We start from the raw sequence: 14,819 nt of genomic DNA, 5'->3' as shown, positions 1-14,819 counted from the left end.
GGGCTAGATTTATGGCCCTTGGGGACACCAAGGGGTGGGTTCGGGGACACCAGGGGATGGATTTGGGGACACCAAGGAGATGATTTAGAGGGACCTAGGGTGGGTTTGATGGACTTGGGGACACCAAGGGCTGGATTTGTGACCCTTGGGGACACCAGGGGATGGATTTGGGGACACCAAGGAGATGATTTAGAGGGACCTGGGGTGGGTTTGATGGACTTGGGGACACCAAGGGCTGGGTTTGTGACCCTTGGGGACACCAAGGGCTGGGTTTGTGGTCCTTGGGGACACCAAGGGGTGGGTTTGTGACCCTTGGGGACACCAAGGGCTGGATTTATGGCCCTTGGGGACACCAAGGGGTGGGTTTGTGGCCCTTGGGGACACCAAGGGCTGGGTTTGTGACCCTCGGGGACCCCGCCGTCACTGTCCCCAGGCGGGGGACACGGTGGGCGTGCTGCGCAGGGACGACGGGACGCTCCATTTCTTCGTCAACGGGGTGGCCCAGGGCCCGGCCGCCTGGAACGTCCCCCCCAACGTGTTCGCCGTGGTGGATCTGTACGGGCAGGCGGCCCAGGCCACCATCCTGGAGGAGGGCGGTGAGCGCCGGGGACATTGGGGACACTTGGGGACATTGGGGACACTTGGGGACGTCGGGGGGGAGGACTACGGAGGGAACAGGAGGAGGTTTGGGGGGGGCTTGGGGACACCAGGGGTGGGTTTGGGGACATTGAGGACATCAGGTGGTGAGCACTGGGGACATTGGGGACACCTGGGGACACTTGGGGACACTTGGGGACGTCGGGGGGGAGGACTACGGAGGGAACAGGGGGAGGTTTGGGGGGGCTTGGGGACATTGTAGGGTGGGTTTGGGGACACCGAGGGCACCAGGGTGTTGGGTTTGAGGCACCTGGGGAAGTCAGGGACACCTGGGGACACTTGGGGACATTTGGGGACATCTGGGGACGTCGCGGGGGAGGACTACGGAGGGAACAGGGGGAGGTTTGGGGGGGCTTGGGGACACCAGGGGTGGGTTTGGGGACATTGAGGACACCAGGTGGTGAGCACTGGGGACATTGGGGACACCTGGGGACACTTGGGGACACTTGGGGACATCGGGGGGCAGAACTACAGAGGGAACAGGGGGAGGTTGGGGGGGGCTTGGGGACACCAGGGGTGGGTTTGGGGACATTGGGGACACCAGGGTGTTGGGTTTGAGGGGCCTGGGGAAGTCAGGGACACCTGGGGACACTTGGGGACATTTGGGGACATCTGGGGACGTCGCGGGGGAGGACTACGGAGGGAACAGGGGGAGGTTTGGGGGGGCTTGGGGACACCAGGGGTGGGTTTGGGGACATTGAGGACATCAGGTGGTGAGCACTGGGGACATTGGGGACACCTGGGGACACTTGGGGACACTTGGGGACGTCGGGGGGGAGGACTACGGAGGGAACAGGGGGAGGTTTGGGGGGGCTTGGGGACATTGTAGGGTGGGTTTGGGGACATTGGGGACACCAGGGTGTTGGGTTTGAGGGGCCTGGGGAAGTCAGGGACACCTGGGGACACTTGGGGACATTTGGGGACATCTGGGGACGTCGCGGGGGAGGACTACGGAGGGAACGGGGGGAGGTTTGGGGGGGCTTGGGGACACCAGGGGTGGGTTTGGGGACATTGGGGACACCAGGGTGTTGGGTTTGAGGGGCCTGGGGAAGTCAGGGACACCTGGGGACACTTGGGGACATTTGGGGACATCTGGGGACGTCGCGGGGGAGGACTACGGAGGGAACGGGGGGAGGTTTGGGGGGGCTTGGGGACACCAGGGGTGGGTTTGGGGACATTGAGGACACCAGGTGGTGAGCACTGGGGACATTGGGGACACCTGGGGACACTTGGGGACACTTGGGGACATCGGGGGGCAGAACTACAGAGGGAACAGGGGGAGGTTTGGGGGGGCTTGGGGACACCAGGGGTGGGTTTGGGGACATTGAGGACATCAGGTGGTGAGCACTGGGGACATTGGGGACACCTGGGGACACTTGGGGACACTTGGGGACGTCGGGGGGCAGAACTACAGAGGGAACAGGGGGAGGTTGGGGGGGGCTTGGGGACACCAGGGGTGGGTTTGGGGACATTGGGGACACCAGGGTGTTGGGTTTGAGGGGCCTGGGGACACTTGGGGACATCGGGGGGCAGAACTACGGAGGGAACAGGAGGGACTTGGGGACATTATAGGATGGGTTTGGGGACATTGGGGACACCAGGGTGTTGGGTTTGAGGGGCCTGGGGACATTGGGGACACTTGGGGACATCGGGGGGGGGAACTACGGAGGGAACAGGGGGAGGTTTGGGGGGTCTTGGGGACACCAGGCGTGGCTTTGGGGACATTGTAGGGTGGGTTTGAGGACATGGGGACATTAGGGGGTGGGTTTGGGGACATTTGGGATACTTGGGGACATTCGGGGACACTTGGAGACACTGGAGGTGAAACCTGGGGAGGGCACAAGGGGAGGGTTTGGGGGGGCTTGGGGACACCAGGGGTGGGTTTGGGGACACCAGAGGTGGGTTCGAGGACAACGGGGACATCGTGGTGGCTTTGGGGACACTTGGGGACACCGACCCTTCCCGTCCCCCATCTCCTTGTTCTTGCCTCCTCCTGTCCCCACCAAGAGGTGACATCCTTATCGGGCGACGACGCGGACGGTGACACCCCGGGGTCCCCTGAAAGTGTCACCAGCGGGTCCCCCCCGGGCTCGGGGACGTCCCCGTGTCCCCCCGGGGACCTGCGCTTCCACCGGCGTCACGGCAGCAACGCCATCGTCACCAACGGGGGACGGACGGCTCTCCGACAGAACTGCCGCTCCGAGTTCAACGACGCCATCGTCATCTCCAACCGGTCAGGGGGACACCGGTGTCACCCGCTGTCACCTCCCACCCCAGAAATGTCCCCAGGGTCACCCAGGGCCACCCCCGTGTCCCCAAACCCCCTAGAGCTGCTCCCGTGAGTTCAGTGACGCCGTCGGCACCGCCAACCGCTCAGCGGACACCGGTGTCACCTGGTGTCACCTCCCACCCCAGAAATGTCCCCAGGGTCCCCCAGAGTCACCCAGGGCCACCCAGTGTCACCCAGGGCCACCCCCGTGTCCCCAAACCCCCTAGAGCTGCTCCCGTGAGTTCAATGACGCCGTCGGCACCGCCAACTGCTCAGGGGACACCGGTGTCACCCGGTGTCACCTCCCCCCCCAGAAATGTCCCCAGGGTCCCCCAGAGTCACCCAGGGCCACCCAGTGTCACCCAGGGCCACCCCCGTGTCCCCAAACCCCCTAGAGCTGCTCCCATGAGTTCAATGACGCCGTCGGCACCGCCAACCGGTCAGGGGACACCGGTGTCACCCGGTGTCACCTCCCACCCCAGAAATGTCCCCAGGGTCCCCCAGAGTCCACCAGAGTCACCCAGGGCCACCCAGTGTCACCCAGGGCCACCCCCGTGTCCCCAAACCCCCTAGAGCTGCTCCCGTGAGTTCAGTGACGCCGTCGGCACCGCCAACCGCTCAGGGGACACCGGTGTCACCCGGTGTCACCTCCCACCCCAGAAATGTCCCCAGTGTCACCCAGGACCATCCCTGTGTCCCCAACGCCCCTAGAGCTGCTCCCATGAGTTCAGTGACGCCGTCGGCACTGCCAACCGGTCGGGGGACACCGGTGTCACCTGGTGTCACCTCCCACCCCAGAAATGTCCCCAGGGTCCCCCAGAGTCCACCAGAGTCACCCAGGGCCACCCAGTGTCACCCAGGGCCACCCCCGTGTCCCCAGACCCCCTAGAGCTGCTCCCGTGAGTTCAGTGACGCCGTCGGCACCGCCAACTGCTCAGGGGACACTGGTGTCACCTGGTGTCACCTCCCACCCCAGAAATGTCCCCAGTGTCCCCCAGAGTCACCCAGGGCCACCCAGTGTCACCCAGGGCCACCCCCGTGTCCCCAAACCCCCTAGAGCTGCTCCCGTGAGTTCAGTGACGCCGTCGGCACCGCCAACCGCTCAGGGGACACCGGTGTCACCTGGTGTCACCTCCCACCCCAGAAATGTCCCCAGGGTCCCCCAGAGTCACCCAGGGCCACCCAGTGTCACCCAGGGCCACCCCCGTGTCCCCAAACCCCCTAGAGCTGCTCCCGTGAGTTCAGTGACGCCGTCGGCACCGCCAACGGCTCAGGGGACACCGGTGTCACCCGGTGTCACCTCCCACCCCAGAAATGTCCCCAGGGTCCCCCAGAGTCCACCAGAGTCACCCAGGGCCACCCAGGGTCACCCAGGGCCACCCCCGTGTCCCCAAACCCCCTAGAGCTGCTCCCGTGAGTTCAATGACGCCGTCGGCACCGCCAACCGCTCAGGGGACGCAGGTGTCACCTGGTGTCACCTCCCACCCCAGAAATGTCCCCAGTGTTACCCAGGACCATCCCTGTGTCCCCAACGCCCCTAGAGCTGCTCCCATGAGTTCAATGACGCCGTCGGCACTGCCAACCAGTCGGGGGACACTGGGGCCACCGCCTGTCACCTGGTGTCACCTCCCGCCCCAGAAATGTCCCCAGGGTCCCCCAGAGTCACCCAGGGCCACCCAGTGTCCCCCGTGTCCCCAACCCCCCCAGAGGTTCAGCTCCAAGTTCAACGACACCCTCGTCATCTCCAGCCGGTCACGGGACCCCAAAATGTCACCCCTGGACCCCAAAAATGTGCCTGTGTCACCCAGTGTCCCCCAGTGTCACCCAGTGTCCCCCGTGTCCCCAGGGCCACCCCCATGTCCCCAACCCCCCTAGAGCTTCAGCTCCAAGTTCAACGACACCCTCGTCATCTCCAACCGGTCAGGGGACCCCAAAGTGTCACCTCGCGTCCCCCCCCACCCCAAACCCGTCCCCCCGTGTCCCCAATGTCCCCAATGTCCCCTCGTGTCCCCAGGGCGCTGCGGGACGGGGAGCTCTTCGAGATCGTCATCCAGAAGATGGTCGATCGCTGGTCGGGCTCCATCGAGGCGGGTGAGGGGACGTTTGGGGACACTTGGGGACACCCCGTCCCGGTGTCCCCTGTCACCCCCCCCCGTCACCCGCTGTCCCCGCAGGTGTCACCGCCATCCGGCCCGAGGAGCTGGAGTTCCCCAACACCATGACAGACATCGACTACGACACCTGGATGCTCAGGTGAGGGACACGGGGACACTTGGGGACACCTGGGGACACCTCGGTCACCTGGGGACACCTGGGGTCACCTCTGTCCCCAAGGGGCCACCTCAGTCCCCAAGGGGCCACCTCTGTCCCCTGGGGTCACTGTGGTCACCTGGGGTCACCTGGGGACACCTGGGGACACCTCGGTCACCTGGGGACACCTGGGGTCACCTCTGTCCCCAAGGGGCCACCTCAGTCCCCAAGGGGCCACCTCTGTCCCCTGGGGTCACTGTGGTCACCTGGGGTCACCTGGGGTCACCTGGGGACACCTCAGTCTCCTGGGGTCACCTGAGGTCACCTCTGTCCCCAAGGGGCCACCTCAGTCCCCTGGGGGTCACCTGAGGTCACCTTTGTCCCCTGGGGTCACAGGGGTCACCTGGGGTCACCTGGGGTCACCTCAGTCACCTGGGGTCACCTGAGGTCACCTCTGTCCCCAAGGGGCCACCTCAGTCCCCTGGGGGTCACCTGAGGTCACCTGGGGTCACTGTGGTCACCTGGGGTCACCTCAGTCACCTGGGGTCAGTGTGGTCACCTGGGGTCACCTGAGGTCACCTCTGTCCCCAAGGGGCCACCTCAGTCCCCTGGGGGGTCACCTGAGGTCACCTGGGGTCACTTGGGGTCACTGTGGTCACCTGGGGTCACCTCAGTCACCTGGGGTCACCTGAGGTCACCTGAGGTCACCTGGGGTCACCTGGGGTCACCTCAGTCACCTGGGGTCACCTGAGGTCACCTGGGGTCACTGTGGTCACCCGGGGCCACCTTGGTCCCCTGGGGTCACCTGAGGTCACCTTTGTCCCCTGGGGTCACCGGGGGCACCTGGGGTCACCTGAGGTCACCTCTGTCCCCAACGGGCCACCTGGGTCACCTGGGGTCACCTGACTTCACCTCTGTCCCCAAGAGGTCACCTTGGTCACATGGGGCCACCTGTGTCCCGAGGGGCCACCTCAGTCCCCAGGGTCCCCAGGTGTCCCCCACATCCCCATGTCCCCTGCTGTCCCCGTGTCCCCCGCTGTCCCCATGTCCCCTGACGTCCCCTGCTGTCCCTGTGTCCCCTGCTGTCCCTGCTGTCCCCGTGTCCCCTGCTGTCCCCGCCGTCCCCATGTCCCCCGCTGTCCCCATGTCCCCCGCTGTCCCTGTGTCCCCTGCTGTCCCCGTGTCCCCTGCTGTCCCCGCTGTCCCCATGTCCCCCGCCGTCCCCATGTCCCCCGCTGTCCCTGTGTCCCCTGCTGTCCCCGCTGTCCCCATGTCCCCCACTGTCCCTGTGTCCCCTGACGTCCCCGCTGTCCCCATGCCCCCCGCTGTCCCTGCTGTCCCCGTGTCCCCTGCTGTCCCCTGCTGTCCTCATGTCCCCCGCTGTCCCCGTGTCCCCTGCTGTCCCCATGTCCCCCACTGTCCCCATGTCCCCTGCTGTCCCCACTGTCCCCGTGTCCCCCGCTGTCCCTGTGTCCCCTGCTGTACCCTGCTGTCCCCATGTCCCCCACTGTCCCCATGCCCCCCGCCATCCCCATGTCCCCTGCTGTCCCTACTGTCCCCATGTCCCCCGCTGTCCCTGTGTCCCCTGACATCCCCTCCTGTCCCCATGTCCCCATGCCCCCCGCCGTCCCCTGCTGTCCCTGCTGTCCCCATGTCCCCCACTGTCCCCATGCCCCCCGCCATCCCCATGTCCCCTGCTGTCCCTACTGTCCCCATGTCCCCCGCTGTCCCCGTGTCCCCTGACATCCCCTCCTGTCCCCATGTCCCCATGCCCCCCGCCGTCCCCTGCTGTCCCTGCTGTCCCCATGCCCCCCGCTGTCCCCGTGTCCCCTGACATCCCCTCCTGTCCCCATGTCCCCATGCCCCCCGCCGTCCCCTGCTGTCCCTACTGTCCCCATGTCCCCCGCTGTCCCCGTGTCCCCTGACATCCCCTCCTGTCCCCATGTCCCCACGCCCCCCGCCGTCCCCGTGTCCCCTGACGTCCCCCCCCCGGTCCCCCGCAGCGGCACGGCCATCATGCAGGACGGCAACACGATGCGCAACAACTACGGCTGCGACCTGGACGCGCTGGGCACGGGCTCGCGCATCGGGATGATGCGCACGGCGCGCGGGGACCTGCGCTACTTCATCAACGGCAGCGACCAGGGCGTGGCCTGCTCGGGGCTGCCCCCCGGTACGGGGCGGGGGCGCTGGCCCTTTAAGAGAAAGGGGGCGGGGTCACTGGGGGGCGGGGCTGGGGATTGGCCACACCCCTAGAGGGGGAAATAGGAAGGATGGTGGGGGTGCGATGGCCCTTTAAGAGAAGCGGGCGGGGTCACTCAGGGGGCGGGGTCAACCGAGGGGGCGGGGTCACTGGGGGGGGCGGGGCTTGGGAATGGCCACACCCCTCGAGAGGGAGGGAGAGTGGGAGGTGCGATGGCCCTTTAAGAGAAAGGGGGTGGGGTCAACCAGGGGGCGGGGTCAACCAGGGGGTGGGGTCACCCAGGGGGTGGGGTCACCCAAAGGGGCGGGGTCAACCGAGGGGGCGGGGCTGGGGAATGGCCACACCCCTAGAGGGGGAACTAGGAAGGATGGTGGGGGGTGCGATGGCCCTTTAAGAGAAAGGGGGGGTCCCGCCGAGGTGTCCCCTGTCCCCAATGTCCCTGTCCCCGTGTTCCTGCCCCTGTCCCCATGTCCCTGTCCCCATGTCCCTGTCCCCATGGCCCTGTTCCCATGTCCCTGTCCCCATGTGTTTGTCCCCATGTCACTGTCCCTGTCCCCATATCCCTGTTCCTGTCCCCATATCCCTGTCCCTGTCCCCATGGGCCTGTCCCCATGGCCCTGTCCCCATGTCCCTGTCACTGTCCCCCTGTCTGTGTCATTGTCCCCACAGAGGTGGACGCCCTGGTGTCCCCATGGCTCTGTCCCTATGTCACTGTCATTGTCCCCATGTCCCCGTCATTGTCCCTAATGTCATTGTCTCCACGTCCCTGTCGTTGTCCCCATGTCATTGTCATTGTCCCCATGTCCCTGCCCCTATGTCACTGTCATTGTCCCCATGTCCCTGTCCCCACGTCCCTGTCCCCATGTCCGTCTCACTGTCCCCCTGTCTGTGTCATTGTCCCCATGTCCCTGTCCCCATGTCCCTGTCCCGCTGTCTGTGTCATTGTCCCCATGTCCCTGTCCCTCTGTCTGTGTCCCTGTCCCCACGTCACTGTCCCCATGTCCCTGTCCCCATGTCGCTGTCCCTGTCCCCATATCCCTGTTCCTGTCCCTGTGTCCCTGTCCCCATGTCCCTGTCCCCATGTCCGTCTCACTGTCCCCCTGTCTGTGTCATTGTCCCAATGTCCCTGTCCCCATGTCCCTGTCCCCATGTCTGTCTCACTGTCCCCCTGTCTGTGTCATTGTCCCCATGTCCCTGTCCCCATGTCCCTGTCCCGCTGTCTGTGTCATTGTCCCCATGTCCCTGTCCCCCTATCTGTGTCCCTGTCCCCACGTCACTGTCCCCATGTGTTTGTCCCCATGTCGCTGTCCCTGTCCCCATATCCCTGTCCCTGTCCCCATGTCCCTGTCCCCACGTCCCTGTCCCCATGTCCATCTCACTGTCCCCCTGTCTGTGTCATTGTCCCCATGTCCCTGTCCCCCTGTCTGTATCCCTGTCCCCACGTCACTGTCCCCATGTCCCTGTCCCCATGTCCCTGTCCCGATGTCCCTGTCCCGCTGTCTGTGTCATTGTCCCCACGTCCCTGTCCCCATGTCCCTGTCCCCATGTCCCTGTCCCCATGTCCCTGTCCCGCTGTCTGTGTCATTGTCCCCACGTCCCTGTCCCCACGTCCCTGTCCCCATGTCCGTCTCACTGTCCCCCTGTCTGTGTCATTGTCCCAATGTCCTTGTCCCCCTGTCCCCATGTCCCTGTCCCCATGTCCCTGTCCCCATGTCCCTGTCCCGCTGTCTGTGTCACTGTCCCCACGTCCCTGTCCCCATGTCCCTGTCCCGCTGTGTCATTGTCCCCATGTCCCTGTCCCCACGTCCCTGTCCCCATGTCCCTGTCCCGCTGTCTGTGTCACTGTCCCCACGTCCCTGTCCCCACGTCACTGTCCCCATGTCCTCATCCCCAGAGGTTTACGCCGTGGTCGATCTGTACGGTCAGTGTGTCCAGGTGTCCCTTACCGGTGCCACCGGCCCGGTTGACAACAGCCAGGCCCCCGCCGGTGGCCCCGAGAAGCCGTGTCCCCTCCCCTCGCCAGGTACGGACAGGACAGGGGGACATGGGGGGGACATGGGGGCGGACCCAATGGTGGCCACGCCCCCATGGCCACCCCCCCCCTTAACCCCGCCCCCATGGCCATATATGGTTCCCCCTGCTCCATTATGTCCCCCCAACCGGTTCCCCGCCCTCTTGGCGGCCACACCCCCTTGGCCACGCCCCCTTGGGGGCCACGCCCCCTTGGCCACGCCCCTTCCCTTCCAGCCCCAAGGCCATATATGGTTCCTCTCCCCCACTCCATTGGCCACGCCCCCTTGGCCACGCCCCCTTGGTGGCCACACCCCCTTGGCCACACCCCCCTTTAGCCCCGCCCCCCATATACCCCGCCCCTTCTCTCCCAGCCCCCACGGCCATATATGGTCCCTGCCCCCTTGGCCACGCCCCCTTGGTGGCCACACCCCCTTGGCCCCGCCCCCATTGACCCCCGCCCCTTCCCTCCCAGCCCCCATGGCCATATATGATTCCTCTCCCCCGCCCCCTGGCCACGCCCCCTTGGTGGCCACACCCCGGCCACGCCCCCTTGGTGGCCACACCCCCTTGGCCACACCCCCTTTTAGCCCCGCCCCCCCCCATTACCCTGCCCCTTCCCTCCCAGCCCCCATGGCCATATATGGTTCCTCTCCCCCGCCCCCCGGCCACGCCCCCTTGGTGGCCACACCCCCTTGGCCACACCCCCTTTTAGCCCCGCCCCCATTACCCTGCCCCTTCCCTCCCAGCCCCCACGGCCATATATGGTTCCTCTCCCCCGCCCCCCTGGCCACGCCCCCCTTGGCCACTCCCCCTTTGAGCCACACCCCCATTTAGCCACGCCCCCTTGGCCACACCCCCTTTTAGCCCCGCCCCCCATTACCCCACCCCTTCCCTCCCAGCCCCCATGGCCATATATGGTCCCTCCCCCCCGCCCCCTTGGCCACGCCCCCTTGGTGGCCACACCCCCTTGGCCCCCGCCCCCTTTTAGCCCCGCCCCCTGACCCCCCCCCCCCCCGTCCCCCCGCAGCCCCGGGGCCGTGCCAGCGCTTCCACGGGCGCTGCGGCCAGAACGTGGCGCTGGGGGCCGAGGGGCTGGGGGCGGCGCGGGTGTCCGGCTACAACCACGGGCTGGTGTTCAGCCGCTCCCACCTGCGGCCCGGGGAGCTGTTCGAGGTGGGCGGGGCCAAGGGACACGCCCACCGGGGGGGCGGGGTCACCTGGGGGGGGGGGTGTGGTCACAAGCCCAAATGGGAAAGGGAGAGGGATGGGGGGGGGGGGGTGCGATGGCCCTTTAAGAGAAGGGGGCGGGGTCACCCGAGGGGGCGGGGTCACCATGGGGGCGGGGTCACCATGGGGGCGGGGTCACACAAGGGGGCGGGGTCACTCGGGGGGCGGGGCCGGGGAACGGCCACACCCCCATAGGGCAAAGGGGGAGTGGGGGGCGTGATGGCCCTTTAAGAAAGGGGGAGAGCCTCTGTAGCCACGCCCCCTTAGATAAGCCCCGCCCCCTTAGATAAGCCCCACCCCTTAGATAAGCCCCCCCCCCCGTTGCTGCTATTTAACCCCCCGTTGCCCAGATAGAAACCAAACCACGGGTGGGCGAGATCCCCCCCCCGGTGGGCGGAGCCTCGTGTAGCCCCGCCCCCATACCCCCACCCCTTTTATAGCCCCGCCCATTACAGCCACGCCCCCAATAAGCCCCACCCCAATAAGCCCCGCCCCCTAGATCCTCCCCCTTTAGCCCCCCCACTCCCCAGGTAGGAACCGAATATGGGGGGGGGGGGGAAGACCCCGCCCCCCATCTCAGCCCCGCCCCCTTCCCCGCCCCCCGGCGCCCCCTGCAGGTTCGGATCGAGGCGCTGGACGAGCGGTGGGCGGGGTCTGTGCGGGTGGGGCTCACGGCCCCGCCCCCCGGGCAGGGCCCCCCCGCGCTGCCCCCCACCCTGCTGGACCTGCCGTCCCCCCCGACCTGGGTGCTGGCGGGGGCCGAGATCCGGCACAACGGGACCCTCGCCCGCCAGAACTACGGGGTGTCCCTCGACCGCCTGGCCGTGGGTGCTGGGGGGGGGGGGCCGGGGTGGGGGGGTGGGGGTGCTTGGGGGGGGGGTCTGGGGGGGTCCTGGGGGGGGACCTGGGGGGGGTCTGGGGGAGATGGGGGGTCCTGGGGGGGGTTCTGGGGGGGACAGGGGGGGATGACGGGTCCCTGGGGGGTCCTGGGGGGGCCAGAGGGGGTCCTGGGGGGGTTCTGGGGGGGCCAGGGGGGGCCAGGGGGGGATAGGGGGTCCTTGGCGGGGTCCTGGGGGGTTTTCTGGGGGGGACCTGGGGGGGTCCTGGGGGGGTTCTGGGGGGACCTGGGGGGTTCTGGGGGGAGATGGGGGTTCTGGGGGGACCTGGGGGTGTTCTGGGGGGAGATGGGGGGTCCTGGGGGGGGTTCTGGGGGGGACAGGGGGGGATGATGGGTCCCTGGGGGGTCCTTGGGGGGCCAGGGGGGGTCTGCGGGGTTCTGGGGGGGTTCTGGGGGGGCCAGGGGGGCAGGGGGGGATAGGGGGTCCTTGGGGGGTCCTGGGGGGTTTTCTGGGGGGACCTGGGGGGTCCTGGGGGAGATGGGGGTCCTGGGGGGTTCTGGGGGGTCCTGGGGGGGTTCTGGGGGGACCTGGGGGGTTCTTGGGGGATTCTGGGGGGGCCAGGGGGGGCCAGAGGGGGATAGGGGGTCCTTGGGTGGGTCCTGGGGGGTTTCTTGGGGGGACCTGGGGGGGTCCTGGGGGGAGATGGGAGGTCCTGGGGGGGTCTGGGGGGGCCAGGGGGGATGAGGGGTCCTGGGGGGGTCTTGGGGGGGTCCTGGGGGGGCTCTGGGGAGTCCTAGGGGCAGGCCTGGAGGTCTGGGGGGCGTTCTGGTTCTGTGCTGGGGGGTTGGAAGTTTCTGGGTGGTTTTCGGGGCTCTTAGAGAGGATTCTGGGGGTTTGGGGGGTTTTGGGGGTGTCCGGGGGGGGGTCAGAGGGGTTCCTGGGTGCTCTGGGTGGTTTTGGGGGTTCCTGGGGGGGTCCCGGGGGTGTTGATGGGTCCCTGATGTAACCTGGGATGGGGAACCGGCTGGCCTTGGGGGGGTTCCTGGCGGGGGGGTTTGGGGTTCAGGGGGCTCTGGGTGGTTTTGGGGCTTCTAGGGGGGATTCTGGGGGTTCAGGGGGGGTTTTGGGGGTTCTTGGGTGTCGACGGGTCCCCGCTGTCCCCCCAGGTCGGGAACCGGCTGGGGCTGCTGCGCGGCCCCGACGACTCGGTTCACGTGCTGGTGGACGGGCAGGACCTGGGACCCGCGGCCACCGGCGTCGCCAAGGTAACGAGGCCGTGACGTCACGGCGATGTCACCGCGACGTCACCAACAATCCCCCCGCCACCCCCCCACCACGGTCGCCAGTGATGTCACAACCCCCCACATCCCGTGATGTCCTATCTGGGGCGTCAATCCCATGATGTCCTATCTGCGTCGTCAACCCGTGATGTCCTGTCTGGGTCGTCAACCCCATCGTGTCCCATCTGGGTCGCCACCCTGTGATGTCATGTCTGGGTCGTCACCTTGTGATGTCACGTCCCATGATGTCCCATCTGGGTCGTCACCCCGTGATGTCACGTCTGGGTCGCCACCCTGTGATGTCACATGTGGGTCGTCACACTGTGATGTCCTATCTGGGACGTCAATCCCATGACGTCCCATCTGGGTCGTCACCCCGTGATGTCCTATCTGGGTCGTCAACCCCATCGTGTCCCATCTGGGTCGTCACCCCTGTGATGTCACATCTGGGTCGTCACCCCGTGATGTCACGTCTGGGTTGTCACCCTGTGATGTCACGTCCCATGACGTCCCATCTGGGTCGTCACCCCGTGATGTCCTATCTGAGTCGTCAACCCCATCGCGTCCCATCTGGGTTCGCCACCCCGATGTCACATGTGGGTCGTCACCCCGTGATGTCCTATCTGGGACGTCAACCCGTAATGTCCCATCTGGGTCATCACCCCCGTGATGTCACGTCTGGGTTGTCACCCTGTGATGTCACATGTGGGTCGTCACACTGTGATGTCCTATCTGGGACGTCAATCCCATGACGTCCATCTGGGTCGTCACCCCGTGATGTCCTATCTGGGTCATCACCCCGTGATGTCCTATCTGAGTCGTCAACCCCATCGCGTCCCATCTGGGTCGCCACCCCCTGATGTCACATGTGGGTCGTCCCCCCCGTGATGTCACATCTGGGTTGCCACCCTGTGATGTCCTATCTGGGTCGTCAACCCGTAATGTCACATCTTGGTCGTCACCCCCCGTGATGTCACATCTGGGTCGTCAATCCCATGATGTCACATCCTGGTCGTCAACCCATGATGTCCCATCTGGGTCGTCACCCTGGGGTGTCCTATCTGGGTTGTCAATCCCATGATGTCACATCCTGGTCGCCACCCCCGTGATGTCACGTCTGGGTCGTCCCCACAACGATGTCACATCCTGGTCGCCACCCCCGTGATGACCCTCACTTCCACCCTCACTTCCTGCCGCTGACGTCACTTCCTCCGCAGAACGCGGTGGTCGCTCTGGATCTCTATGGTCGCGTCACCGCCGTCACCATCGTCAGCGGGGGGCGGGGCCACGCGGGGGGCGGGGCCAGCGCCCGGCCCCTCCCCCTGCCCCTCCCCCTGCCCTCCCCCACCGCCGGCAGCCCCCCCAGTGTGAGCGGGTTATACTGGTTTATACTGGGAGAGACTGGGGGGGGACTGGTTTATACTAGGAGGGACTGGCTTATACTGGGATCAGCTGCGGGGGACTGGTTTATACTGGGAGGGACTGGGAGGGACTGGTTTATACTGGGAGAGACTGGGAGGGGACTGCTTTATACTGGGAGGGACTGGTTTATACTGGGATCAACTGGGAGGGGACTAGTTTATACTGGGATCAACTTGGGGGGGACTGGTTTATACCGGGAGGGACTGGGAGGGGACTGGTTTATACTGGGAGGGATTGGTTTATACTGGGATCAACTGCGGGGGGCTGGTTTATACTGGGATAAAGTGGGAGGGACTGGTTTATACTGGGGGGGACTGGTTTATACTGGGATCAACTGGGAGGGACTGGTTTATACTGGGATCAATTGGGAGGGGAGCGGGTTATACTGGTTTATACTGGGATCACTCGGGGGGGAGTGGTTTATACTGGGGGAGGCAGGGACTGGTTTATACTGGGATAAACTGGTGGGAACTGGGATACACTGGGAGGGACTGGGAACCCCACAAGGGGTCCCCCCAGGCCCCCCCAGTTTTTGGGGTGTCACCCAAAGCCCCTCCCCCCCCCTTCCCATCCCATTTTGAAGCCCCTAAATCCCCCCCAAACCCCCCTAGAACCCCCCAAACCCCCCCCCATTATCCCCCCAGTAACCCCCAACGTCT

At 66.3% G+C, this 14,819-nt stretch overlaps 1 protein-coding gene across 1 annotated transcript in view; it reads left to right on the top strand.

Moving 5' to 3' along the window:
* The window catches only part of NEURL4 (neuralized E3 ubiquitin protein ligase 4), a gene marked incomplete at its 3' end in the record, with an annotated part of 31,091 nt that extends 16,986 nt beyond the window's left edge, over nt 1-14,105 (top strand). Inside the window, 10 exon segments of the mRNA XM_065657958.1 lie at nt 434-596; nt 2,665-2,890; nt 4,941-5,017; nt 5,101-5,179; nt 7,180-7,349; nt 9,274-9,402; nt 10,420-10,565; nt 11,237-11,443; nt 12,625-12,723; nt 13,956-14,105. Of these exon segments, the coding sequence (XP_065514030.1) occupies nt 434-596; nt 2,665-2,890; nt 4,941-5,017; nt 5,101-5,179; nt 7,180-7,349; nt 9,274-9,402; nt 10,420-10,565; nt 11,237-11,443; nt 12,625-12,723; nt 13,956-14,105 (1,446 nt within the window).
* Between the last annotated feature and the right edge of the window lie 714 nt (nt 14,106-14,819).

This window comes from Caloenas nicobarica, unplaced genomic scaffold, assembly GCF_036013445.1.
Source record: "Caloenas nicobarica isolate bCalNic1 unplaced genomic scaffold, bCalNic1.hap1 Scaffold_1559, whole genome shotgun sequence".
In the NCBI taxonomy this organism is placed as follows: Eukaryota; Metazoa; Chordata; class Aves; order Columbiformes; family Columbidae; genus Caloenas; species Caloenas nicobarica.
Note: the sequence above shows the minus strand (reverse complement) of the source record. Positions and strands in the feature narration are given on the sequence as shown.